Here is a 25,753-nt window from a genome sequence, read left to right as displayed (position 1 = left end):
CAGCAGCATTCTCAGAAAGATGCGACTTCCAGCAACCCCTTGCTCAGCCAAAGAAGTAGGCACATCCAAGGAAAGAAAGCATCCAGTGGTCCTCACCCCAGGCGTCACAGCCCCCATTGGCAGTGTCCCCACATCACCCAGGCTGCAAAAACCACCTAGGAGGCCTCCAACCACCTCCAAAATAAATCCCCTCCTCTTAGCTGTTTTCCAGCTTCTCCATCTTCTCCAGCAAGCATAGCATTAGTTCAGTTCATTTAAGTAGCACATCGCTTCCACATTTGGATTTCTATGGTTTTTTGCTTGTTTGTTTTAAACATGATTTTTTAACTCCTTTCCCCCTAGAGCTACAAAAAAAAATATTACAAAATAAAGCACAACCCCAAACAGACTAGAACATTTCTAAGTGAAGGGCTCTTCTCCCTTCACCAGTCTTTGAATGTTTCATTACTTTTAAAGCTGGAGTACAAAAATAGAGCCTCTCTCATTTTTTCCTCTTTTTTTTTCTTTTTTTTGTAAAAACCAAACACCCCCCCAAAAGTACCAACAACTAGAGCAGGTAATTTTTTTTATCCTCCCCCCTCCCTTTTTTTTTTTTGTTTTCTTTAATACCCATATGGGAAAGTCTCTACATATAGTCCACCAAGCTCAGAGGAGCATCCTCCAGGAGAGATGCAGGCAGAGGAGGCAGGGGCAGGCACATCAAGGGCCCGCTCTGGAGTTTCTAGTCCTTTTACTTCTGCGGTTGAAGGGGTAGTTGAGGAACTCAAAGCGTCTGTGGGGCTCGGTGGTCTGGTGGCCCTTGGGGAGCCTCTTCATGAAATGCACCTCCCGCTGGTGCTGCCGGGTCTTGGAGCCCTTGCGCGGGCGGCCCTTGCGGGTGAAGGCCATGTACCAGCCCTCGTACTTGGCGTTCTGCAGCGCCGTGTAGTTGTTCTCCAGCACGATCTCTGTGAAGACACAGTCCTTGCCTTTGCCGTTGCTCTGAGAAGGGGACAGGAGCAGAGATTTAAGCAACAGGCGCTTTCTCAGAGGGCTGCTTCCCACTGCCCCACCCTGCGCTGACTGCTGTGGCAGCAGGGTTGCAGAGCTTGTGGGCAACCCAAGGCTCACTTCTCCCGCAAGTCAGAATGGCCCAAAATGTGCCTTTCCTTAACAAGCTGCAGGGAGAAGGCGTTGTGACACAAACACTGCTCATTGCTGCTTTTGTAGCAGTCCAGCTGGTCCCAGCCTCAACTTCCACCTCATCCACAGGGGAACGTCCCAGCCTTAACTTCCACCACATCCATAAGGGAACTTTAGCCTCCATCTGTGCCTGGATGTAACCATAAGCAAACTCTCCATCCCAATTCACCCACCCATCCTGTCCCCCTGGGGTCTTTTATAAAGGAGGGGCATCAAGGAGCACTGAGTGGCAGGAGAGGTGACATGAGGTGACAGTGCCCACAGATGGTGGGGGGAGCATGGGGCAGCCAGGAACTGAGCTCCTCCCATTATGGGCAGTAGCAGGACTTGAGAGGGACCTACATCGGCAGCCCCCAGGAAGCAGCTGCCGCGGAAAATCCTTGCAGATAATCACTGTTCTGGAGGGATTCTGCATGTCCAGCCCCCCCACCACGGGAAGGGGCATCAAGGCACAGAAGCTGCATGACAAACCAGCAGGTGGTGGGGTCTGGCCTTGGGGCCAGCCCCATGGAGCATCTTAACATTCCTGGCACTTGTACCATGTAATCGTGGAGAATAGACCAGCAATCCGCCTATTTGTTCCGAGAGATAGAAGGAATGTGCCCCACACGGCACCCGCCCACCTCTCTTGCTCCCCCTCAGGCTGCAGGATGGCTTGTCCCCCTGCCCCCAAAAGGCACAGCTCCTCTCCGGGCAGTCCCCACCCGTGTCCCCGGCAGTTCCCTGCCCTTACCCTCGCACCCTACCTTGCCAATCAGCTTCCCCTTCTTGTTCATGCAGATGTAGAAGCCCGTGGCTGCCCCCTTGATACGCACGCGGCTCCCAAAGGTGTCTGTCTCCACGATGAGCTTGGCTGGGGAGAGAGGGAGGGAGGTCAGAGGGGCTGTGGGATGGGGCTGGCACAGGTATGGAGCCCCCAGCAATGCACCTGATGCTGGGCACTGCAGGCATGCGATCTCTGGCAACTGGGCCAGAGAGCCCTGAAATCAGCACATGAGGTTAAGATACAGCGGGTCCCCCCTCCCCCTTAACCTGCCCCTATGTCCCTGCATGACCTTGGACATGTCCCTTTGCCACCTTAATCTGTGTTGGACGGGGAGCAGCTCTGTTGTACCCAGCTCCACAGGGCTCAGTGGTTCAGGTGTCACAGAGGCGTCCCAGATGGAGGCAAGGCAGTGAGCAGGGCACACACAACGGTTGGCAGAGAACGAGGCAGCTGCCCTGCAAACTGAGGCAAGTCTGGGTGTGCCTGTGGGCAAGGACCAGACAGGCACCTTCTGGAAGCGCACAGTGTGCTGCCAGCTGTCCCCAGCCCAGGGGACACCGCTCCGTGTCCCTCTGCCAGGCCAGGGCTGCAGGAGGAGCAGTGACTTTGCAGCTGGCAGGGGAGGCGTGAAGGGTACAGCCACCCTTTTAATGCCTTTCACCTTTGCACGAGTCGAGAGGGCGTATTGATTTGGTCTCAGTTTTTTAATGGAGGCATCGATCGACTTCCGAAGGAGCTATGCAAATTGCTGGGTCGATGGGCCGCCTATAAATAGACCTGTCACCTTCCCTCCCTGCCTTCACCCTGGGAACCCAAGCCCCAAAGCCCATCCATTCCCAGGGAGGGGGGAGGATGGGGACAGGACATCCTTCTTCCCGCTCCTGCAGCTGCTGTCCCCAGAGCAAGCCCCGCTAGGAATGGTGGCTACCTGTTTGCACCTCAAAAGGTCTGTGCTGGGCCAAGCTCCAAAGAATTCCCCACGATGCTGAAAAGCAGCTGTGACTGTCCCATCACCTCTTGCCCAGCATCAGCCCATAGTACTGTGCTATCCAGCAAGGCAATTAGAGGACAGGCTGCAAACGTTCCAAGCCCACACTCCTATTATGGGTTTTAAGTCCATTGATGCCTTGTTTATCCTCTCTGATGCCTGCACAAGGGCTGCTCAGTTTCTCAGGACTGCGGTTCACTGCAGCTTGCACATCTCTAGCCCAGGATGCTCAGCCTGCAGCCAGCCCCAGCGAGGGCAGTGAGGTGGCTCTGGAGTGGGAGGCTCTGCAGGAGGATGCTTTGAATGGCAGAAGGAGGCTGTAAGGTGCACACACAAGTTAAACTGAGCCTAAATCACACTCTGGGCTAGGGGCAAATGCCCTTCTGTCTCTGCAGTGCCTCAACCCTGCATCTTATGATGGATGCTACTGAGGTCAATGGCACCAAGGGTGGGGGGACAGCAAGCAGGCAGCTGCTGAGTTGACCAATGGAAAGGTCGTCCCCAAATTTGCTGGGGCCAACTGATTTGGTTCTGTTAGACAGGCCAATCTTGATGGGCATGCAGGCACCCCCTCCCTGCACCCCCTCCTGTCAATATCACCCTGCAGCATCACTTGTTCCCAGACTACCATGCACACATCCCCCTACTCCCAGGCACACACAGACTGAACTCAGAGACAAGAAATTTGGGAAGAGGGAACTCCAGGCTGTGCTGATCAATGCCCAGAGCCTGACAAGCACCTAGCATCCCCAAAACCACCCATGGGAGCGATGGCACTCTGCAAACAAAGCACTGAGACAGTGACCCCCTATTTATCTATATTGGGGAAAGGGGTGGAATTGATCTTGGAGGCAGTAAAAGGTTTAAGGAAAATTGATTTTTCTCTCTGAGAGATAGAAAGAGCTGGGAGGGAGGGAGGAAGGGAGGCATGAAGAGGGATGGAGGGAGGTAGTGGGGAGGCCTTGGCCCCAGTGAGCACAAAACCCTGCTTTAAAGATGCACATTGCTTCTCTTTTGGACTTTTCTCTTTTTTTTTTTTTTTTTTTCCCCAAAGGGCAGCTGTGATTTACAGCCACCAGACGGGTTTGCTGGCCTGCAAACGAGCCCAGCCCATGTGTCGCTCCAGACCCCTTATCCACAGAGGATGAAGATAACCTGGCCCCAGGGACTCGCACCCCTAGACCCTTGCAGGCAACGTGTGAACCCTGCAAACTCCAGCCCCAACCCACAGAAAACCCTGGGCACAGACAAAAACCAGCAAGTGGGCAGAGAGCAGTGCTGGTGTCTCCAGCCACTCGTGGGGTCGGTGCCAAGCTGCAGCTGGCAGTGGTTTTCTTGGTGGCAAGCACAACCCGGGAGGGACGAGCTGGGCTGCACCAGCCGCCCACCTTCCCTTGGAATTAAAAAAAGTCAATCAAATATTGACAATTAAGACAAATAACTGAAAACACCGGACTCGATGTTAAGTCGGCTGTAAAAATGTCAGCGTGGGGAAAGGGGTCATCTGCAAAAATAAATCAACCCCTTTTACATGCCCACCCCCAAAAATGAGACTAAAAAAAAAAAAAGGCAGAAAGAAGGGCTTGGGGAGGGGGAATCTTTACTACAAAAGTGGATTTCTAAATAACATTTTGGGGGATTCCGTTTTTTTTTTACCTTTCCTCTTTTGGGGAGTGGGGGGAGGCTTAACGTTTTCAACTCTATTCTTTCATTTAAGTGACAGATTTATCCCAGTAAAATTATGTTTCATGCTCAAACTTTGAAGGGAAAGTGGCTACGTAAATGCTGAAAAAATGCAGCGAGACACACTTGATCCCCCAACTGGACTGCGAAGAGGAGAAAGTATTCAGGAAATGTTAAAAAAGGTGAAAGTAAGAAGCGTTTTAATAGTTCTTCCAGACATGGGGGCCTCCCTAGAGATTCATACAGAACAATCCTGAACCTCTATTTTAACATTTACAGACTTGCAACTCTTTTAAAACTTTACATCTGAAAAACTGCTTGTTCTCTTTCTGGTTTAGATCAGTCTTCATTTTCCTCCTTAGCTCTTCAAATACTTAACCTTTTTTTATTACATTTTAATAGAGTTTTTCAAGCCACCACCAGTCCCCTCCTTCTGGCCGTATTTAAACCTGGTTGTTATTTAAATATGCACTAACTGTTTTTTAAAATCCAGGCATTAGAGGTCTAAAACAAGATGGGATTTCCTTTTTTTTTGCTTTGGAAATTAGCTACCACCCTTTCAAGTTAGAGCTGCTCCAGGATGGGAATAATTCATTTGCAAGATTAATTCTGGATGTATGGAACATCACATGGAACCTGCACTGTGCTTGTACTGATAATGTCCAGTGTGAAATTTTCTGCCAAAGCAAAATGAAGAAATAGCCCCCAAAAACCAGAAAGGCAAAGAAAAAAAATGGTTTCTACTAATCTACCCAAGGAAGAAAGGGAAAATGCAGCTAACACCAAAGCAACACAGTTATGATACCTATGTGCAACACACAGGAACACAGGCACCTCCCTGCCCTGGGCGCAGGATCAGGCCTCCCGCAGCCGTGCCGGGGCTCGCTGGCCCCACTGACCCCTGTGCCACATCTGACCATCCCAACATGTCAGCGGCTCACACCATCAAAGTATTTGGGCTTCGAGAGTCCCCAGCGGAGGGACCGGTCCCGTTGCCCCAGAGAGGGTGGAGGTTTTGGGGAGGGGGTGCCAGGGTGATGCAGAGGGGCCGAGGCAGAGCGCAGGCTCTCATGCTTGCAGAGTCCCTGCTTTGTCTCTGGAGACACCGCAGCATCTTTGCCCGCAGCTGACTGCCTCGCTGACCCTTTCCCCGTGATTTGTTTTGAGAAGGAAGGGATGGGACAGGAAAATGCCACTTTAGACAGTCCTACATCAGGGAACGCTTCCCAAGTAGTCATTCCCTTTCACCTCCCTGCCTCTTCTTTTTCAAATTTACTTTCCATTTCTGTTTCAAAAGAAAGTCTCAGGGATTCCCATCCCTGGAAAGAGCCAGGATAAAATGTCTGATGATGCTCAGGATGCCACAGCCCCAAGCCCTTTGAGTCAGGTGCAAACCAGGAACTAAAAGGAAAGAAGCAGAGCCTATCCTTCAAGAATTGGTCCCCTCCCTTGGCACAGGGAACCTGCCCTCACCTTGAATCACACAGCTGCTGATTACTGACCCCTATGTTCTCCTTTTACAAGCCCCCACAAGCCGAATGATTTTAACGATTTCTGGCTAACAAACAGGACGGAAATCATCAATCGCCACGCTGGGCTGGGAACACCTCCCCAGCTCCCCCCGCGCCTGCCCACACCGTGTGTCCTTACCGTGCACATCCCCATCCTCTGCCATCGCATTGATTTTCTTGTTGTCCAAGATCTGCACATGTTTCCCGCTGGTCCGGCTGTACAGCTGGTAGGTACGGACAAGCCGCCGGCTGAGCTGATCTGTCACCAGGCTCTGCTCCCTCACATGCTGTGTAAAATTAGGTGGGGACTGAACAGTTACCTTTAGGAAATTAAAAAATATACAACACACCATTATAATCTCTACTCCTCAGCGGGGCAAGCGGGCTGAGCTGAGATCGCTGGCCTCCAGCTGGGATTTACGGGAGGCCAGGAGCCAGGACCGCAGCGGTGCCTCCTGTGCCATCAAAGCCTCTCCAGAAGGAGCATTAAGCTCGGGGACACAGTGACCAGAGCCCTGTACAGAGCTGTGCCCTCTCCAGACACACCCTAAGCAGCGGTGCTGGTAGCTCGGGAGTAGAACAAGGCTTGGTGACCTCAGAGGCCCCTCCAGGACTCGGTGGGTCCTGACTGGGACTGGGGTACCTTGAGGTGAGCATCAAGGCTGGGAGCTGGAGGGGGATCAAGGTGGGACATACAGGACAGCACTATGTTGTCCTCTCAAGGGGCTGATGCTTTCATCCCACACCTCTCTCACCTCTGCAGGAGCATACAGCTGTTCCAGCTGCCCCGGGCACACACCCCAACAGTTTCAACAGCTGCCTGTCCTTTGGGTCTCAGGCTCTTTATTTGCTCCCAAGTACCCCATTTATTAAGTTCATCAAACACAAAGTTCACAGAGATGGTGGAACTATGAGGCATAAGAATTACAAGAAAACCATACCCCGGCGCAGGTATTTAGTGGCACAACAACCCAAGGATATCAACATGCTACCTGTGCAAACACAGCTCTCAGCCCCAGTCAGCTGTTTGCTGCCAGCACGGGGTCATCCCTAGCCCCAGCACACCAAGCCCTTTAGTCCCGGAGCCGCAGCTGAGCCCATCCTCTCCAGACCCGACACTGCTGCTCCTGGGCTTTAAATGATTTTCACGAGCGGCCAAACCTGCTCCCCCCTCAGCCCCGGCTCGCGAGCTGGCACAGAAGTCTTTTTCCCCCCTCGTCTCAAATCCCTCTTTTAAGTCTGGAAAGTTTCGCTGCTCCCTGACATTTATAAAGATGTATTCTGAGCAAATGTTAGGAGATCGCTCCTTTCAACATCAGAAGGCTGGGGCTACCCCCCACCACCCCCACGTCAAATGGGAAGATTTCCTCCTGTCTTAAACAACAACAGAAAACCACAATAAAAGCAAAAGCCGCTGCTCTCCCAAAGCCAGCTTTATAGAGATATCTCCCCTTGACAATGTCATCTCTCTCCTCTGCTTCTGCCTGTGCATGTGTGTTTCCTATAGAAGGGTTTTGGATAATGCAGCAGGATTCTCTCCCCAGCTCTGATGAGGGTACCATGTGGAGGAGAGGTCATTAGCCATGCTGCTATTTGGTCTCCATCTCATACTCCAAAATATTACAGCTATGTTTTTATACAACTGCACAATCCCAGTGCTCCGTTCCCTTCACTTCTCAGCTGGAAACTCCATTTTTTCCCCCCCAAGCTTCCAGGAAAAAAACAATAATTTTAAAGAGTAGCTTAAAGGGCATTTTAAACAAAGCTTCTGCACCTGTAATCTCAGGGGGAAGGGGAGGCTTCACCCCGGTTTGGAGGCGCACGGCTCCCAGCGACGCGTGCCTGCTGGTATGCGGGTGTTGCACAAGCTCTGCCCGGGATGTTTAATCTATTCATGTCACCTCTGTCTCTGCCGATACAAACCAGCGATGCTAAAGTCTGACACATTTAAGCTGAATCAAAACCTGCGCTTTTTATTAAGGCTTTTGCAGGGTTTCTTTTCCTTTTTAAAATTCTGCTTTACTTTTTTGGATGAAGCAATATGGGGGGGGGGGGGGAACGGAGCAGAGGGACGGGGGTATCCACAGTGTAATTAGAGGTCGGGGGGACAGAAATTAAAGCTGCTTTAAGATAACTCTGTGTATTTCCTTGAAATCCCGGTACTGTCTGCCTCGCAGCCGGAGTCCCCCGCACCTTATTTTGCGTCCCGGGAAAGGTGGGGTCCCCCCTCGGCTCCGGCGTCTTACAACCAGGCAACTTTTGTCTCCTGGGTTTTAAAGTGCTCCTTTTCCCCGTCTCCCTCCCTGCCGGGCGGCGGCGGGACACCCCCCATCCCCGCGGGGCGAACAAAGCCGGGCAGCCCAGCGGGCACTTACCTGGGCTTGCAGGCAGAGGACGAACAAGTGCATTAACCTGGGAGAGGGAAAAGCGGGAGAGAGGTGTGAGCCGGGGGGGCTGCGGCCGCGGGGCGGGAGGGCTGTGGCTGCCGGTACTCACACGTAGCTGAAGAGCGAAGAGCAGGGGTCCATCGCGGCGCCGGTGCGGGGCCGGGGGCCCGGGGCCCGGCGGCGGCGGGGAGCGCCCGGGGGGCGCGGCGCTGTCTCAGCTCCTCGGTTCCTCTCGCCCTGCCGGCACGTCCTCGCCCCAAAGAAAGGAGGACACAAGCGGCTACAGAGGGGAAAGGCCCGGCGGCCCCTCCGCCCGGCCAGCCCCCGGGGCGCTCGGCCGGCGGCCCCTGCCGCGGGGAGCCCCCCGCCCCGCTCCGCGGCCCCGCTGCCTCCGCGGGAGGCGAAGCCGACCCGCAGCCCCGACGGCGGGGGCGGGCGCGGCCGGGGGGCGGCAGCCGCCACGGGGGAAGCCCGGCCGGACCCCGGCTCCCCTCCCGATCCCGGCGGTACCTGCCGAAGCGAAGCGAGCGGCGGGCCAGGTGTCGCCGGGGCTTGGGGCTGCCACTAAGGGCCGGGCTCCGCGGCCAGTGGTCGGCGGGACTCCCTCCCCACCCCGTGCCTCAGTTTCCCCATCCGTAAAAGGGGGTTTAAGGGCTCGGAGGGTGGGTCGGGGACGCGGTTCCCCCCGCTGGGGGTTCGCCGCTCCGCGGGCGCGTTGTGGATTGGGAGCGGGCGGGCGAACCCTCCCGGGACGTGCCAGACATTAAAAGGATTACCGGAGGAGGGGGATGGAGGGGGCCGGAGTTTCGAGAAGGAGTGAGGCTGGGCAAATTCCGCAACCGGGGTGGGGAGCGGGACACCCCCGATTTCTTCGCGAGCATCCCCGCCGGGCGCTTACCTTGTAGAGCGGGCGGGCGCCCTCAGGGCCGGCGCTGCGGGGCCATGGGGCCGGGTGGCGGCGGCGGCGGCGGGACGGGGCTCAGCCCCGCAGCCCGGGCAGGGCCGCCGAGGGCTGCATTGTTCCGGCGAGCCCCGGCCCTCCCGGCCCCGCCACCTGTTGCGCACCGGGGCGGGGGCTGCGGCGGGGCTGCGGCGGGCGGCCCCCGGGGCCGGTACCTGGCCGGGGCCGGGGCCGGCGCCGCCTGCTCGGCGCTGAGTGACAGCTGCTAATTTGCCGGCCGTGCCCCGCTGCCGGTCCCCGCGCTCCCCGCGCCCTCCTTTATCTTATCAGAGCCCATAATTACAATTGCTATTTTGCTTCCTCGAATCAGCAATCAGCGCTATCTGCCGCCGCTGGAGAGGCAGCTCCTGTCAGCCGCCCCTGAGTGACAGCGCGGCGGCTGCCCCGCCGCACAAGCGCGGCCACACTCACACACACGCGTGCATGGCCCGCCCGCACACACAGAGCCCCGCACACGCCTGTGCAGCCCTCCTGCACACGCACGGCCATGCAGGCAAGCCGCACACACACAGGCTGCCCGCAGTCCCTTTCACACACGCACAGCTGGCACATGCGTGCAGCCTTTCCCGTGAGGTCCCCTCCTTCTCACTCGCACCCCTCGCACACTCTGCACCCCCCAGCACAGCTAGCCACGCTTTGCTTTGCTTTGCTTACCCCTGCCCGCAAAATACAACCCTCTGCCTCACGCACAATGGCACCAGCTGCAGCCACAGGACAGTTCTCTCTCTCACATGCACACTGACACCCAGCCTGGGCACTTTCCCCCTTGCTCAGGCACCCAACAGCCCTAGACACAAGTGCACCAACATCTCTCCCCACCACACAAAGTGTCACCCCAAAACTCTGCCTGCTGTCACTTCTGGGGATGGATCCCCCAGGGTTCTCACCTGATCTTGCTCAGCATCCTCAGTGCTGCAGGCAGGCAGGGGATCCTGGGCGCTGCCCCGTCGGTGGGCTGACCCCACAGGGCCCAAGGAGAAACAGTCCCTGCATCAGTATTAACAAACCCAGTACAGCACAGGATGAGCAACTGCCTTGTGCTGGCCAAAATTACCCCAAATTTCAGTTCATTGTTCACTTTCCTTCCCTTTTCTTGGTGCAAAAAGATGTTTCTAAGGGGGTTTCCCATGTGTAGGAAGAAGTCTTGGGCCAAGCCCAAGCATTTAACTAGAAGCATTTAGGAGGACCAGGAACAGGCAGGACAGGCACTGAAGGTGCTCAGCAGAAGCAGGAGCTGGTTTCCAAGGGCACAACACATTCACACACTCAGCTCATCAGTACAGCACATGGTCAGGAGAAAAACGTTCCAGGCTGAGCTGTGTGAACAGCTGATGTACCACAGCACAGGTGAGGTGGTTCCTCCTATTCACCTCTCTGCACTGCCTAAGGAAAACCAGGCAAAACCAGAGCAGGAAACACTAGATACTCCTGATGCTCTAAATTCAGGCAATCTGTACTTTTTCATATATATAAAAAATCAAGGAATTAAGTCTATTTCCCAGATGCTGCTCTCCTTCACCGGTGGCCACCTCTACTTTATCCCTGGCGGGCACGGGATCAGGCAGGCACACGTTACTGTGCACACCACAGTCTACTCAATAGCACCATTTCCAGAACAGCCCAGACTGCCTTAAATTGGGAGATTTATGGTGTCCTGTACGGGGTCAGAGGCAGCTGCAAGCTGACAGTCCCGTGTGCCCCCTGCCCTCAGCAAACAGGCTCAAGTGCCAGTCATGGCTGTAAAATCAAGCCAGTGTGGGATCACGCAGGGGTGGCCACACTTTGCCTGACAGGGGATGACAGACGATGCTCCTGTCAGCCATCCTCAGGCCTACAGCCAAAGCCTCCACAGCCCCCATCCTACCCCACCTTTGGGAAGGGAAAAGGAATGAGCAGGTCAGTGACAGCAGCCAGGGACAGGCAGCATCACAGCTGCTGGCCTCACCCCACCTCTGCTGCTGCCTTGGATCATGGCCATGATCTGCTCCTTGCAGGGAAGATGAGGGCCTGCACAGAGGCATTTGCCTTCTTCCCTTGGTGCTTCCCAGCCCACCTGTGTTTGCATCAAGAGTGACACCCCCACCCCCTTTTGTTTTTAAGTAAAAAAAACCTTTTTGGATAGGCTCTCGCCCATGCCAGGCAGAACAAGGGAAATCTGCCTGCCTGTCAGCTCCTTCACAGGCCATCTGAGATAAGCCCCCTGGTCCACAGGGTGAGGGTCCCCTCCATCCCCAGGCATGGAGGCTAAATGGCTTGTCTGGCTCTCCTGGGGAGAAGAGAAACTCCAGCCCTGTGCTCCTGAGACCAGCTGGGCCTCAGGCCAAACTGCTGTGGAGATGGTGGAAGAAAGCCCCTTGAGGCAGAAAGGCTTGGGGACCTGCTGTGCACACCAAGCACACCAAGCAGCCATTGGGCTGTGATCCCTGGAAGAGGCTTCCTGGCATGGTCCCATCAGATCTTGTCCTGCTGCCCCACTGCTCCATTGCCCTGGTCTGCAGAACTGGGACCGTGTTGAGACTGGTCAGTTACAGAAGGGTTTTCCTTCAGAGAAGAGCTCATGTTCATGTTCATCGGGGATGTTAAACGCTGCAGATGAAACATTAGCAGCAGAGATGTGAGCTGCAGCCCTCCCATCCCCTTTCCCACAAAGCTGAGGGTACCAAGGTGCAGCCACAGGGCTACAACACCAAGAAGCAGGAGCTGAGAGAGGAACCAGGACACAGAGGCATCTGTCCCAGCCTGGCTGGGGTCCAGGCTTGGTCTCAAACTTTGCCCACCTCCTTCACCCCACACAGAACCTCCTGGCAGCTGGGGAGTGTGGAGGCAGCTCCTGGAGCAGCCTAGACTGAGATAAGACAGGAAGGAGATCAGGAGAGGATTTGAGATGGAAGGAGTAGCAGGTGAGGGACTGTGAGACTCTGGGAGGGGTCTGTGCCATGTACAGCAGGGACTGGAGAGTGCACAGCAGGTGATGAAGAAAGCTCTTCCCATTCTCCTTGTGATGCTCAGCACGGCACCCCCACAAGCCAGGGCCACCCCAGCACCACCCATTCTCTCTTTCAGGACCTCCCTTAGCACATCTGCAGGACAGAGCCAGATTCCATCTCCAACTTCCTGCCTGCTTCCTTGTCACCCTGTCTAGCCCAGTTCTAGCCAGAAATGGTCCGCATACCCTTTCCTTGTGCAGGATGACCAACAGTGGTGTCAGCTCCTGCTCATCGCAAGAGATCAAAGCCAGCAAGGAGCATCATTAGCCTGAAACCTCTCCACTAGCACCCCTTCTTTCAGAAAGCCAGAGACACCAACTGCAGCTTTAAGGGCAAGCAGTCCAAACTGGGCTGAATGGAGACTAGGGCTGCTAGCAAACTGGGAGTTCATATCATAGGAGGAGTCTAGGAGAACCTGGAGTGAGGGGATGCCAGCAAAACACCCACAGGAGTTTTGCCTTGAATACCTCTTTCAGGGGGAGCTACCAGTGGATAGTTTCAGGGGAAGCTATCAGGTGGAGAAGAAACCAGGGCGTTGCTGTCACTCATAGTGAGAGGCCAACAGGCAGAGCTCCCTGCTCCTGCCAGGCAGGGGCATAGACAGGACCACAGCACTAATCCTGACTGAGGGAGGAGAGCAGCACCTGCAGCAGCACACAGCAACACTGAGCCAGCCAGAGGGTGAGGAGAGCTCCTCTCTGCAGGTGCAGAGGGCTCAGACAGTCTGCAGAGCAGTTGCCTGGGGGACTCTGAAAGGTGACAGACAGTGTAGGCAGTAGGGTTGAGGGTTAGCCAAAGGCTGGGACTCACGAAGGTGGGGACACTGAAGTGCAGGAAGCACTGCCCCATACCTGAGCATCTCTCTCTGCTGCAGCACCATATGAAGAGCCAAAATGCACAAAACCCAGAATCCTGTAATGTTTTACAGCTGAGCCTGGAGGATGCTTGGCCATAAACTAACTTTTCCCACCCCAAAATAAAGACATGGAGGTTTCCCAGCAAAGCCAGAGGGATATTATCCCACTCCACCCTCACCCTTCCCAGCCCCGTGGCCCAGTGCCCCCAGCCCTGCCTGCTGATCCTTCACTGTGGCTTTAATGGGGCGTTTCAGAGGCAACAGCAGCTCCTCCATGGCTGAGCAGCACGGAGCAGCCTGGGGCAATCCCACTGCTCACCATTAACCTGCCCCCACCCCCCAAAGGGAAGGAACTTGGTGAAACCCCATTGGGATGTGTTACATGGGAATGACCTTGTCTTCACTACCCACAGCACCAAGGCAGCCCCAGGGCAAACGAGGAGCGGGGAGGGGAGACACAGCCCACTCACAATTAATTCTTCTCTCTATAAAATTACTAGCAGCAAGACTGAGGCATGTTTTGTGGGCAGTGGGAGCACCGGGCCAGGAGACTGTCCCTGTGTTCTGGTCACAGCCCCCTGGACCTCCTGTGCAGGACCAACCTGGATGAAGTGGCCCTCTCTGGTCACTGTTCAGCAGCCTGCTCTCACAGCTTCCTCTCAGGGAATCGGGCTGAGTCCTCTGCCCCTCACCAGCTCCTGTCCCTCCTATCCAGCAGCTTTCTAGAAACACGACCTTTGCTTCCATAATTTCAGTCTGTGCTCCTGAAATTGCAGATGTCAGTATCGGCTTCACCATCCTCCAGTGGCCACATGCTGGCTACCAAGCAGCAATGCTCCTGCAGATCAGGGAAGACAAAGCTGGGCTCTGCTTTCCATCCAGACTGGGCTCACCACGCACAACAGCAGGGCTGCCAGCACAGCAGGGGCAGCCTGGGTGGCTCAGGGCGTGGCAGCTTCACTCCCGGCTCCCAGGCAGAGCAGAGGAGCACCCTGTCATCCAGGACGGTCCATGGGTGCCCACCTGGATTTTCCAATGGTGTTAAGCATCCCCGGCATTCGGGTCTGTTGAGGCCGGTGCTATTCTCATCTCTGGCACCCCCACCCAGCACATGGGGTGAGCCAGGCACACGGGCAATGATCTGACAGAGTTGAGCAAGACCAAGAGCCTTGTGGAGATCACTGAAGGGGAGGCACGTGCTCAGGTCCCATCCATCTGCAAGGAGAGAGAACTGGGATGGCTCTGCAACTACCCAGCTCAGGAAGGTGTCCACACAGACTCCTTGAGCTAGGCAAGCCAGAAACAAAGACCAAAGACTCCCAGCGAGGGCAGTTTACATGGCATCAGCTCGGGGAGAAGGTGACATCTCCAACCCTGCATGATTTAAACCTGAGGCTGAGTATTTTTGTGCAATTCTGCTCTGCATCAAACAGGGGTCAGCAAACAAGCAGCCTGACCAGGAATGGCCATGACACGTGCACATGGAAGGGGTCACACCCATGGACATGTGGATGAGGATGTGTGTGCTCATGGCCCTTGGGCAGCTCCACTCCATTCCTGACCCCCTCGTACAGAGCCAACAGCACCTCCAGAACCTGGTCCCAAGACATTCCTGGCTGGAACAACTTCCCCAGCATCACAGCCCCAGCCCAAGAAGGGGTCTCCAGCCACACATCATCAGGCAGGGCTGGGAAAGGGGGGGTCAAAGCCAGGATGGGTAGGCAGGGGCTCCACTGGCCACCCAGGAAGGTGGGAGCCATCACTCAATGCCAGGTGTCACTGTCCTGTCTGTGGGATGGGGTCTGTGGCTTCTTCAGCATCACGAGTAGCTGAGACAGAGATGCAAAATGCTGTTCCTTTCTTGCCTCGTTTCCCAGCCAGCCCCATCAGGCAATTTGGCTTGGTTTGGGTCCTCTTAGGAAGAGGACTTCTACACCCAGCCCGCAGTGGGGTTAAGCCTAAAACTAACAGCATGGCCCGGGGGGGGCTCTGTGTCACTGTAACTCTACCTTCGTTTGTTTGCTTACAGCATCCACCGAAAATGCCCGTGTGTGTCTCTGGGCCTCTGTGTCAGTGGCAGCTGAACTGCTGACCCCAGGAGTTTGCAAAACATCAGGGTTATGGCCCCTTTGACATCCCAGCCCAGCAGAGCCACAGCTCATCCTGACCCTGGCCCCGAGGCCCCGGGGCACCCCACATGGCCATGGGGAGACAGTGGGGCCAGTGGCAGCGAACCCCAAAGGATGTTGAGATGCACACACGGTACTTGCTGCTGTCCAGGCTTGGCTGCAGCCCCCCACATTTCTGTGAACCACCACAACACAGACCCACCCCAAACCCCCTGCTAGTCCTTATCCATGCCCAGCCCTTCATCTTCTGTCAACCCTACCGCTCCCATCCCATGCTGGGATGGGGATGGCACAGGAACTGTGCCCCTTGCCAGCTTCCATGCCCAGACCATGCCTGGTCTCTGTGCTGCCCGGCAGACCTCTGTGCTTTAGGAAGGTGAGGAACACGTGGTCACAGGCAAAACAACAGCCAGAGCCTGGAGACAGCCTGTAACTGGCTTCTCCCCAGTACAGCTGTGGTAGGGGACTTCATGCCACCCTGGAGTGTGGCTGTGGCATGCACAACCCAAGCTGCCATCATGGTGCAGATACTGTCTCCAGCATGTGCAGGGGTGGGTCAGGACTGCAGGGAGTCAGCCGAGGCACAGGTGCAAATGCCCAGGGAGTTCAGATGGAGTTTGAGAGATCTCTTAACATTCTACTTCCATTTTTTTCTCCAGGAGCCAAAATCCTACCTCCCAATGGGCAGGCCCCACTGCTAGACCATGCTGCCTTCCCCTGTGAGCTGAGCATTAGGAGGTCTAGCAAACAAAAAGCCACAGCAGCACCTTCATGGATGGAAACAGCCCCCTCTTGCACTCCGGGCAGCACTGTGGGACTAGGGACACGAGTCCACATCACAACCAGCCACATTATCACAGCCTGCCCCCACCCCAGGCATGAGCTAAGTCCCGTGCCAGGATGTGAATCCAAACATCTGCTGTGGAACTGGGAGTAGGAGGAACCTCTTCTCCTCCCATAGAACAGTCAGTGGGTGAACAGCCACACATCCAAGCTCCCAACAAACTTGAGGCAGCTTGGGGAGGACCCAGCACATGTCTGAGCACCAGCACGCAGGAGATGACACCAGACCTGAGCTTCAGTTTTTCCAGTAGAGAAGGCCAATCCCACACAGTGCACCAGCACCATGTCCCTTTGCAAGGCAAATTGATGAGAAGAGGATGGGAATTACTGGCAGCCTGGCCCTTCCAGATCCTGCTGCTGCCTCCCTTGGTTTCAATCTGTCCTCAGCTCAGCTCTACTGGAGCCTGCCCTGGTGGCTCCTGAGGCAACAGCAGAGGTACCCGTGCCCCCTGCCAGCTGGATGGAGCAGGGATGGCACAGTCAGCTAACACTCTGGAGAGCCAGACACTCATCACACCCACCATCAGGGTAGTCCCAGCTAAAGGTGGCTCTGCTGGCCCTTTTTCTGGCTCCTGCTGCCACCAGGGCGCCACATGGCTCTCTGCCCACTTTGCAGAGCTCCTGCACCCCAGGATAATGGGATGCTGCATCTCCTGGGTGTCACCCTCGCTTCCTTCGAAGCCCAGGCAGCCAAGACTCAGAGAAAAAGAGCTTTACCCTGGATCAGCGTGGGAACCAGCAACAGGGAGCTCATGGAGCAGGGGACCAGCCCCACCTACAGCACAGTCACAGCTGTGCTCCTCAGCCGCCCTGGGGCCGTGGTCTAAGCCACAAAGACTTGAAACCCAGCCAGAACTCTGATGGGGCAGGACCCGCTGGGGCATCAAAAGGAAAACCACTTCCTGGCCACGCTCAGCAGACCAGCTCCTCATCCTGCTCCTCCATCCCTGAAATAGCAACTCAAACCTGACCTCTGAAATCAGAGCATCCTCTGGGACCTGCTGGCCTGGCCCAGCCACCCAGAGGGAGGAGGCAGCCAAGCCCCAGCCCAGCGAGGCTGCACCTGAGCCTGGCCCTGCAGCAAGCAGCCTGAGCCTCCCACCAGGAGCAGCAGGCTGGTTTGGGAGGGTGTAGTGTGTGGCACCACGGGAGCACAGCCACCCTCATGCATGATGAGCTCCACATTAAGCTCCATTTCTCTGATGCATGGCTCAGCCAGGGGCAGGGTTGCCCACTGCTGCCAGAGCAGGGAGGGATCCATCACCAGCTGTACCAGCATACAGAGCCCTGAAGCAGCAGAGAGAGGGGATGCTCAGATCAAATCAACTCCCGGAGCAATCCTAGAGCCACCTGGACTGGGGCATCATTTGGCTCCCCAGGTACTGGCACCTCCACCCCCTGTTGGGAGAGTGATGGGCTCCATGCCCTTAGGTGTGTCTCCAGCATGGGGAGCTCACGTACGTACACGGAAACACAACTGGATTACCCCCTCAGCCTATGGAAAACAAGGCAGCCCTCACACCAGGAGCCCCGCGCCTCACTCCCTGTGCACAGAAAGCCTCCTGCCCCCCACCAGCACTGAGTACCCCCAGCCCGGCCGTGCCCGAGCCCACCTGCTCTCAGCCAGCCCTGTTTGTTTGCCCAAGGTATTTGCAGCCGGGGGCACCTGCTTTGATACCATCAGCTCCACGAAGGAAGCTGCTCACCTAGCGTGACCCCTGTAATCCCATCCTTCCCCATTAAGTGCTGTGTGAGCGCATCCCCCCTCCCAGCCTCCCGACATTTCAGCATTTATCTCCCTCTCCCCGAACTGAGCACATCAAGGCTGTGACATTGCTGGGGAGCAGGAAGCAAACCTCCCGAAGTCACTTAGAAAGGGGCTTGGCAGCACCAACACACCCCAGCCCCTCTATTGCTCCCTCGGTGTTGGGGGCATCCACTTCTCACGGCATTGCCCTACAGCAGCACTGGGGACCAGCCAGCCCTCGTGGCAAGATCTTGAGCTGAGCTGGTCCTACAGTGGGGTGCAGAAGCTTTGTCTCCTCAAGCCTCCTGCCACCACCCTCATGTCTCCCATGGTGCCACCTTTGCCCCCTGCCAGGACAGTCCTGCCTGCCTCTGTTCCAGCTACCTAGACACCCTGAAGTACACACACCAGCAGCCTGAATTAATCTCCTTTTACTATTGAAGAGGCCAAATGCTCCTCCTCATTAGCCGACACAGCCTCTTCCACCCTGTGTGAAGCAATAGTATCACCCTTCCAGGACTGAGCAGTGCCCATTCCCTCCACTCATCACTCCCCAGCAGGCTTGGAAGCAGCTGCCTCCCCCAGCCCTCCCTTCCAAGAGAGCCTTGTTAAAAATGGTCTGCTGGCTCCCGTTCCCCTGGAGTCAAGCTGCATTTCCGCGGAGCACAAGCACAGTCAAGGTCTGGCAGACAGATTATCCCTGACCCCTTCCAGGTGCACATAGCCAGGGAAATCTGCAAGGTGATGGGGTGCCAGCCCTGGCAGGGGCTAGGCACTGTCTCAGCACTGTCCCAGCCACGGCTCCATCCAAAGTCCAGGACTCCTTTCCCGTACCATCAGCACAGGGCACTGGTGCGCTGTGCCCACCGACCCCTCTCCAATATCCACTGCCCCGCAGGGAGGATGCTACTGCCTCCCTTCACCCAGCTCAGCTGCAGGAATGTTCCGCTACTTAGGAACTTCCCAGGGCAATGGGATTTGCTGAGAGATCCGACCGCGCCTGTGGGCACGGGCACCGAGCGCCAGCCCCGGGCACACGGGATGGCGGGGGGCACCGCAGCTCCCCGGGGGACAGGATCCCTGCCAGCCGCACCCGCCCTCTCACGGGAGAGGAGGAGCAGCAGGGCGGGATGCCCTGTGCGCCCTGCGGGGGAGGGCGGCCCCGCGGGCCGGGCAGCGGCAGCGGCGGGTCCCGGTGTGCCGGTGCTCCCGCGGAGCCCGCCTGCCCCCTGCCGGTGCCGCGCTGGCCCCGCCGCCTCTCCGGCCCCGGCATCCTCCCCCGCGCTGCTGCGGGCCGGCGCGAAACAGGCGCTGCAGCTCCCCCGAGCCCGCTTTCTCCGCTGGTGCCCCCCGGGCAGCCGAGGTCGCGTTCCCGGAGCTGGGATGCCAGCGGTCTTGGAGTCATGGAATTTTTTGGGTTGGAAGGGACTTTTCAAGGCCATCTAGTCTAACCTCTCTGCCAAGGACAGGGGCATCTTTAACCAGATTGGGTTGCTCAGAGCTCTGTCCAGTCTGATCTTGAATGGTTTTGGGTTGGGGCATCTACCGCTTCTCTGGGCAATCTGTGCCATTGTTTTACCACACCCAAGGGTAGTAAAAAGCCCTTCTTCCTTATATTTGATCTAAATAAACCCTTTTAGTTTAAAATTATTACCCCTTTTCCCACCTTAACAGGCCCTGCTAAAACATCTGTCCCCGTATTTCTTACAAGCCCCCTTTAAGCACTGATATGCCACAGAAAGATCTCCCTAGAGCCAGCTCTTCTTCAGTCCTTTTCCCTTTGCTGCTCGGGGCTTTGAAGCCTCATTCTGAGAGCTAAGCAAGATCTGTTTGGAGCCAGAAGGAAACAGTGGGTAGCTGCAAAGGAGCTGCACAGGTCCCAGAGGAGAGAAACATAATCTAGAAAACAGCCTGAGGTGAGGATCCACCCCGGATTTCCTACATGAGTCCAGGCTGAGAAACTCACTGTCCCAGGGCATCAACAGAGCCAGCATGACAAAACAGTCCATGGTGCTTCTCAGGGACAATAGCCAGTGTGTCAGGCAAGGACTGGGACAGGCATTGACACATGGGCCAAGAATGCAAGAGTGATTGCAGAGAAACTGCCAGAGAAATATTTAAGGGCAGAAGCAGCCACCATGGGTGAGAAATGCCACCTGGCTGAAGTGCAGAAAGGATCAAACCCTCTCCAGGTACCCAGGCATGGGGGGACACAACTCCTCAGCAAAGGTCACAGCTCAAACTTGCCCCATTGAAGCGTGCACAGAAAGAACCTGCCAGCCAGCAGGGACCTTTCTTCAGAGAAATCTTTATTGAGTGTAAGAACAGTTCTTTACAACGCAGATTGACCCAGAACCTCCCCCAAATCAGAGAGGCTGTGAGCTCCCACCCCACCACAACTGCAGTTGAGAACAGAGCATGGGCCCCACTTTGACACTTTCAAGTATAGAAAAAACCACCAAACTGTGAGGAAGCAAAAGCAAACACATTAGAATCAGTGAAAGTGCCTGTCCCACACTGGCTTTACATCCATCTGCTGGAGAAGGGGCCAGGACTGAGTATTTCACAGCCAGGGAAAGGGGGTGCACAGAGCAGAGGTCCAGGACAGCAAAAGGCACAGGGTAAGGATCACCTCCTCCATCCCCAGCTCCCAGAACAGGGATCGGGGAGAGGGGACATACCAGCAGCATCCATCCAGTTTTGGGATCACCCTCCCAGGGCTGTGTGAAAGGAGACACCTCAGTGCTGGGAGCAGCCCCTGCTCCCCAAATAGTTAAACAGCATTAAAAAAAAAAAAAAAAAAAAAAAAAAAAAGCAGCAAATGTTGAGGTCGTGGCAACAGGTATCCAAGGTAAAAACCATCCAGGGAGAGAAGTCCCAGTGAGTACCTAGGGGAAGAACCAGGCTGAGATCAGCAGACTTCAGCAGCACATTCCACCCACACTTGCCACACCAGTATCACAGCCACCCAGATCCTTCCTCCAATGCAGCCTGGCCCCTCACCTTGCCTGGAGACAAGATACTCCTTCCTCCTCCTACTTCTTGGCTGGCATAATAGGAGGAAGGTCCTCCTCATCCTCTTCAGACAAGTCATCATCCTCCTCAAAGGAAGCATCTTCCCTGTGCACTGGGACACACAAGTAACTTTTACTCACCAATGTGAGTGCATAGCCTGCACAAATACAGCTGGCCCACGAGACAAGAGCAGAGCAGCCTGAGGAGCTCTGAAGCAGCTTTCACAGCAGCTAACAGCGGGAAATAAGCAGCACCCCAGCTGGAGGGACATCTCAGAGGGGGATGGTGACAGGCAGACATGAAAAAAGGGGAAAGTTTGAGACATCCAGACCCCTTTTCCCATGCAAGGCCTTATGGTAGGGAAGGAATCCCTGCACTGAGATGGCCCCTGGGGAACCAGCACAAAGGAGGGACAGCATGCACGCCAGGTAGCACCCAGTGCATCTCCCAGCAGCTCCCTGGACGTTGTTGGCACTGGAGCCCCTTCATACCCCTCACTCCTCCCCAGCTTTTCCCCACCCTTCACTCCTTACTGATCCTGTGCCAGCCGGCCAGGTGCACTGGGCCAGAGCCTGCTGCCAGGCGAAAGGTCACTGGAGGCTGCAGCTTGAAGTTGTCCAGACTCAGCTGCAAAGAGCAGAGATGGAGCTGAGTTAGGGGCAGAGGCAAAAAGTAGAATATCCTGTAATTCCCAGTATAGCACCTGGCCCAGTGAAACATTTCCATCTGCAGCCAGGCCAAGGGTACCCAGGGCATTTGCCTGTGAGCTGCAGATCCTAGATCAGGATCCACAAACATCCAGAGCTGTCCTGTTCCCTGCAGCCATCCACCCCCAAGTCTTCAAATCAGCCTCTTACCAAGGGCTGGCATGACAACTTCAGATTTGCCACAGGCACAGCGATCTCTTGGTTCTCATGGTTTCGCCCAACGACTTCCACCACGTTGCACTCGTCCTTGGCACCATCAGTGAGGCAGACCTGGGTGGAAGTGGAGATTGTGAACAAATGCTCTCCCAAGGGACACATCTGGGACAGCTGGAGCTCTCCACAGGACAAGTAACCCACAGCAATGCTACCAGCCCAGATGTCACGCAAGGTGTGGGGATGCTGCTCCACAAAACAGGGAGAGCACTGAACAACCCCATAGCAATTGTCCCCTGACTGCCCCAGAGAGGGCTCTGTGCCTTTCCCAGCTGCAACAGCTGCTACTGCAGTCACCCAAAGGGATGGCACCTGGGCTGCATTTTCTGCTGATCTGATCCACGCTGACAGGTTCTGTGCTCCCAGGATAGAAAACATCCCCAGGAAGAGCCAAGAATTAAGCCCTATACCTATCTGGGCTTGGGGAGCAACAAGCCAGAGACCCAGCTGCTGTGGATCTGGTGTGAAGCTCCAGCAAGGTCATATACAAGGGAAACATTCTTTTTCTTCACCACTTGCCTGGAGCATTCCCCTACTCAGCAGTCTCCTGACACCACAGGCTTTACACAAGCACCTCTGTAGGATGGATAACTGTGACCACTCTGTGTGGTGCCCTGAGAGCCGCCACGCCTGGGACCTCAGCCAAGGGAGTCCCCATATCCAGCCCAGCCAAGAAAGGAGGATGAGCCTGGAAAAGGGGCATAAGGATATGGGGAACTACAGAAGAGAACAAACACAGTTAATTAACATTTCTCTTACCACAGACAGTGCTAAAATGTGGTCAGAGTTGTCTTCTTCATCCACCTGAAATGTGTAGGATTTGGTACTGGCACTCAGCTCACAGCCTAGAAGGAGATTAAAAAAACAGTAGCAAGCATTACACAGCAACAGTCACTACAGGTAAAGGGTCCTGAGGGGCAGCCCTGGCCAGGCATGGCATCCTAAAACTCTTTATCTTCTCATGTGAGGAGCAGCATCAGACCAGGGCACCCTGGGCTCCAGGGTCCCAGAAAACCACACACCTGCCTCTGCACCATGCAGAGACAAAACCTGGCGTCACCAAAGCAGGCTGCCATGAAGCCATGCCCACGGGCACCCAAGGCTCCCAAGCACTGGCAGGGCAAGGTTCTTCCCCTCCAGAGAGCAGAACAGTCAGGGCATGCCACTGGGGGAATCAGGAGGGAGCAGACAAAACAGTGACTCTGCTCATGCCATCGCCAATGCAACTTTTTCTTGAATGGGAGTCTGAGTCTGGAAGCAGAGATAGACACAGAGTGCCAGACCTGAATGAAGAGGCACAACAAGGGGAGGATGTCAGGCAAAGCTGCAGGGAGCTGGAGTCCCTTTAAGAGAAGTTTTGAGACATATTTTATTACATACCTCAGACAGTTACAAAAACAAGGGAGATGCACAACTATGTCCTTAGCTCTTAGTATCAGGATTCAGTCGACCAAAGGGAGGGACTAAACTGCCCTGGGTGCGTTTACTTATTGCAGGATGATTCACCAATGTGAGACCGACCGGAAAAACACAGAGCTGAGCCCTGCATACCAGCGCCGGCACTTCCAAGGGAGAGGAATCAGCCTTCACAAGCGCAGCCCGGGGCAGGACCGCTTTCTTCCCATACTCATATATTGAACTTACCGAGAGGAGGACCGAACCCCAGGTGCCTAAAAGGCCTGGGGAGCTGTAACTCCGCTCCTGCGGCAGCGCAGCGTGCGCGGAGCCGCGCCGCCCTGCCCGGGCTCAGCCCTGCGAGCAGCGCAGGGCCCCGCGCGGCCCGGCCCGAACCCGCCCAGACAGGAGGGACACGGCCCCGCCGCCCGCCGACGGGCGCCCGCCACACGCTGACGTGGGAGCGCGGGGGACTGACCGGAGGAGCGGGAGAGGCCGGCGGGAGCCGGGGCTGCCAACCCGCCGCCCCATTGCTCCCGGCCCTCTCAGCCGCCAGAACACCAAGACGCCACGCGGCTCCCCCCAGCCCGCCCCGGGACCCCAGCATGTGCCCGCCGCCTCCCAGGCGCGCTCAACACGTGTCTCTCCACACCGTCCTTCCCCCACGGCGCGTTAACGCCCTCCACGTGTCTCTCCATACCCACGCGTCTCCCTTTCCTCCCTCCGCCCCCCCCCAATGTCTCTGCTGCCCTCAGGGCTCTCTTGGACACCCACCCCCCGGGCCTACTGCCCCACACGTGTCCCCTCACCCCCCCACACGCGCCTCTCCAGCCTCCACGCCGCCCCCCTTACTCACTGAAGTCTCTTTCTGCCCCGTCTCTCACACCTTCCTACGTCTCTCTCGTCCGCCTCGTGTGTCCCCCCCCTAATTCATCCGTGACCCCTCTCGTGTCTCCCCCTTGCCCGTGTCCCCGCTCACCGAAGAGGACGCTGTCGGGACAGGCGGGCCCGTGCGGCTCCATGAGGCGGCGGCGGCGGGAGCGGCGCTGGCGGTGCGGCGGGCGGGCCGAGCAGCGCCGAGCCGAGCCGAGCCGAGCCGCCCCGCCCCGCGCCCGCCCCCGGGGCCCGAACCAAAGGGTCCTGCGGCAGCGCCCCGCCGGATAGCTTAATGTCAGGGTAGTTCCTGGCCATGCTAGGCCTTCAGCATTTACTGACCCCACCGCCAGCTGTGGAAACGCCTCACGGGAAAAATGGCCCTTAGTAGCGGCTGCTCACCTATCGCCCTTCGCCTGGGCACCATCCCGGCACACGGCAGCAGCCGCACAGCACTGGGGAGGAGACACAGGGCACATACAGAGCCAGGAGGCTGAGGGTATAAAGAGGGGTACCTGGGGGACAGGAGAGTGACAAGGATGGAAGGAGGGCCACAGCGGGAGGGACGTGTTCATCTCTATCCCTTTAAGCATGGGCAAGAGCAGCGTGACCTGACACTGGGGACTGCGGCACAGGAGGCAACATACTATTTCAAAATCTACGGTAAGGAGGAGAGGGCTGGCCCAGCCTTTCAAAGCAGAAAGGGAAGCAGTCTGCTTGGTGCTGCAGAGGAGCAGCCAAGTGAAAACAAACGCCACTAACAACGAGCTCACACTACCTTCTGGGGACAAATCTGGCTCTGCTCCTACCGCAGAGACCTCTGCTAGCCAGCCACTTGCTTTGCTTGAGTTGGAGTAGGGTCAAGGAAAACCTGACGGAAGAGGCTTGAAAAGCTGAACCAGGTCCCAGAAAGAAGCAAGTGCTCGTGCAGCAATGGTTACACAAGCAACCATTCTCAGCAGCTGCTCTGCGCAGCCACCTGACCCTGCCTGACCTGTCTGCAGCCACCACCCCGGAGCGATGGAGGCAGGAGCATCCATTGCTGCATTATGCTCCCTTACAGGAAGAGTCCAGTGCAACATCAGAGCCCAATCCCTTTTCCCAGGCCAAGATGTGCTGTACAGAGACAAGTCTGCCATAACCTCATGAAATAGGCTTTAAGAAAACAGTCACCTATGTGCAACACATTACTCGTTTTAACAGAGAACATTTACTGGGCCAGGAGAAAAGTTTTCACCTTATATCTTCCCTGCCTGGTTTGTGTGTTATCCACAAACCGTGTTCTCCACACGGCACAGCTTTTGAACCGCACCACCAGTGAGTGCACCCGTGCAGCAAGTGGACAAACTCTTGTGAAGTGATCTTAGGAAAAAGCTGCTTTTCATACCCCTGGCCTATCCCCTTTGATAGCTGTCATTCTAAGCAGGAAGCTACTTGCTTTAGGCATCTCAGCATTTATCTTCCTGAGTTAGATTCTGTGGATGTACAGCTGCCAACACCACAACCAGAC

General features: G+C 56.2%; 2 protein-coding genes across 3 annotated transcripts; both read right to left on the bottom strand.

Moving 5' to 3' along the window:
* Positions 1-583: 583 nt before the first annotated feature.
* Positions 584-8,736, bottom strand: FGF8 (fibroblast growth factor 8). 2 transcript variants are annotated; one of them, XM_038140866.1, is made up of 5 exons: positions 8,627-8,736; positions 8,506-8,542; positions 6,270-6,450; positions 1,929-2,035; positions 584-981 (listed from the first exon to the last, which is right to left on the bottom strand). In XM_038140866.1, the coding sequence occupies exons 1-5, from the start codon at positions 8,656-8,658 to the stop codon at positions 700-702; spliced, it is 639 nt and encodes a 212-aa protein (XP_037996794.1). In that variant the 5' UTR covers positions 8,659-8,736; the 3' UTR covers positions 584-699. The 2 variants fall into 2 exon arrangements, with proteins under 2 accessions (XP_037996794.1, XP_037996795.1); XM_038140867.1 differs by having other exon boundaries at positions 6,270-6,417.
* An 11,588-nt stretch (positions 8,737-20,324) lies between these two features.
* On the bottom strand, positions 20,325-25,722 carry NPM3 (nucleophosmin/nucleoplasmin 3). Its single transcript, XM_038140750.1, has 6 exons — positions 24,350-25,722; positions 22,735-22,820; positions 21,913-22,032; positions 21,589-21,682; positions 21,044-21,167; positions 20,325-20,928 (listed from the first exon to the last, which is right to left on the bottom strand). The coding sequence occupies exons 1-5, from the start codon at positions 24,390-24,392 to the stop codon at positions 21,076-21,078; spliced, it is 435 nt and encodes a 144-aa protein (XP_037996678.1). The 5' UTR covers positions 24,393-25,722; the 3' UTR covers positions 20,325-20,928; positions 21,044-21,075.
* Between the last annotated feature and the right edge of the window lie 31 nt (positions 25,723-25,753).

The sequence above is a fragment of the Motacilla alba genome, chromosome 6, assembly GCF_015832195.1.
Source record: "Motacilla alba alba isolate MOTALB_02 chromosome 6, Motacilla_alba_V1.0_pri, whole genome shotgun sequence".
Lineage (NCBI taxonomy): Eukaryota > Metazoa > Chordata > Aves > Passeriformes > Motacillidae > Motacilla > Motacilla alba.
Note: the sequence above shows the minus strand (reverse complement) of the source record. Positions and strands in the feature narration are given on the sequence as shown.

Coding starts and splice junctions, on each gene's coding strand:
- FGF8 (XM_038140866.1), bottom strand. CDS start 8,658: ATGGACCCCTGCTCTTCGCTCTTCAGCTACGT. Junction 8,543..8,626: donor TCTTCGCTCTTCAGCTACGT/GTGAGTACCGGC, acceptor TCCCTCTCCCAG/GTTAATGCACTTGTTCGTCC. Junction 2,036..6,269: donor AGAGGATGGGGATGTGCACG/GTAAGGACACAC, acceptor CTCTCTCCCCAG/CCAAGCTCATCGTGGAGACA.
- NPM3 (XM_038140750.1), bottom strand. CDS start 24,392: ATGGAGCCGCACGGGCCCGCCTGTCCCGACAGCGTCCTCTTCG. Junction 21,683..21,912: donor AGTTGTCATGCCAGCCCTTG/GTAAGAGGCTGA, acceptor TGCTCTTTGCAG/CTGAGTCTGGACAACTTCAA. Junction 21,168..21,588: donor GGCCGGCTGGCACAGGATCA/GTAAGGAGTGAA, acceptor TGTGTGTCCCAG/TGCACAGGGAAGATGCTTCC.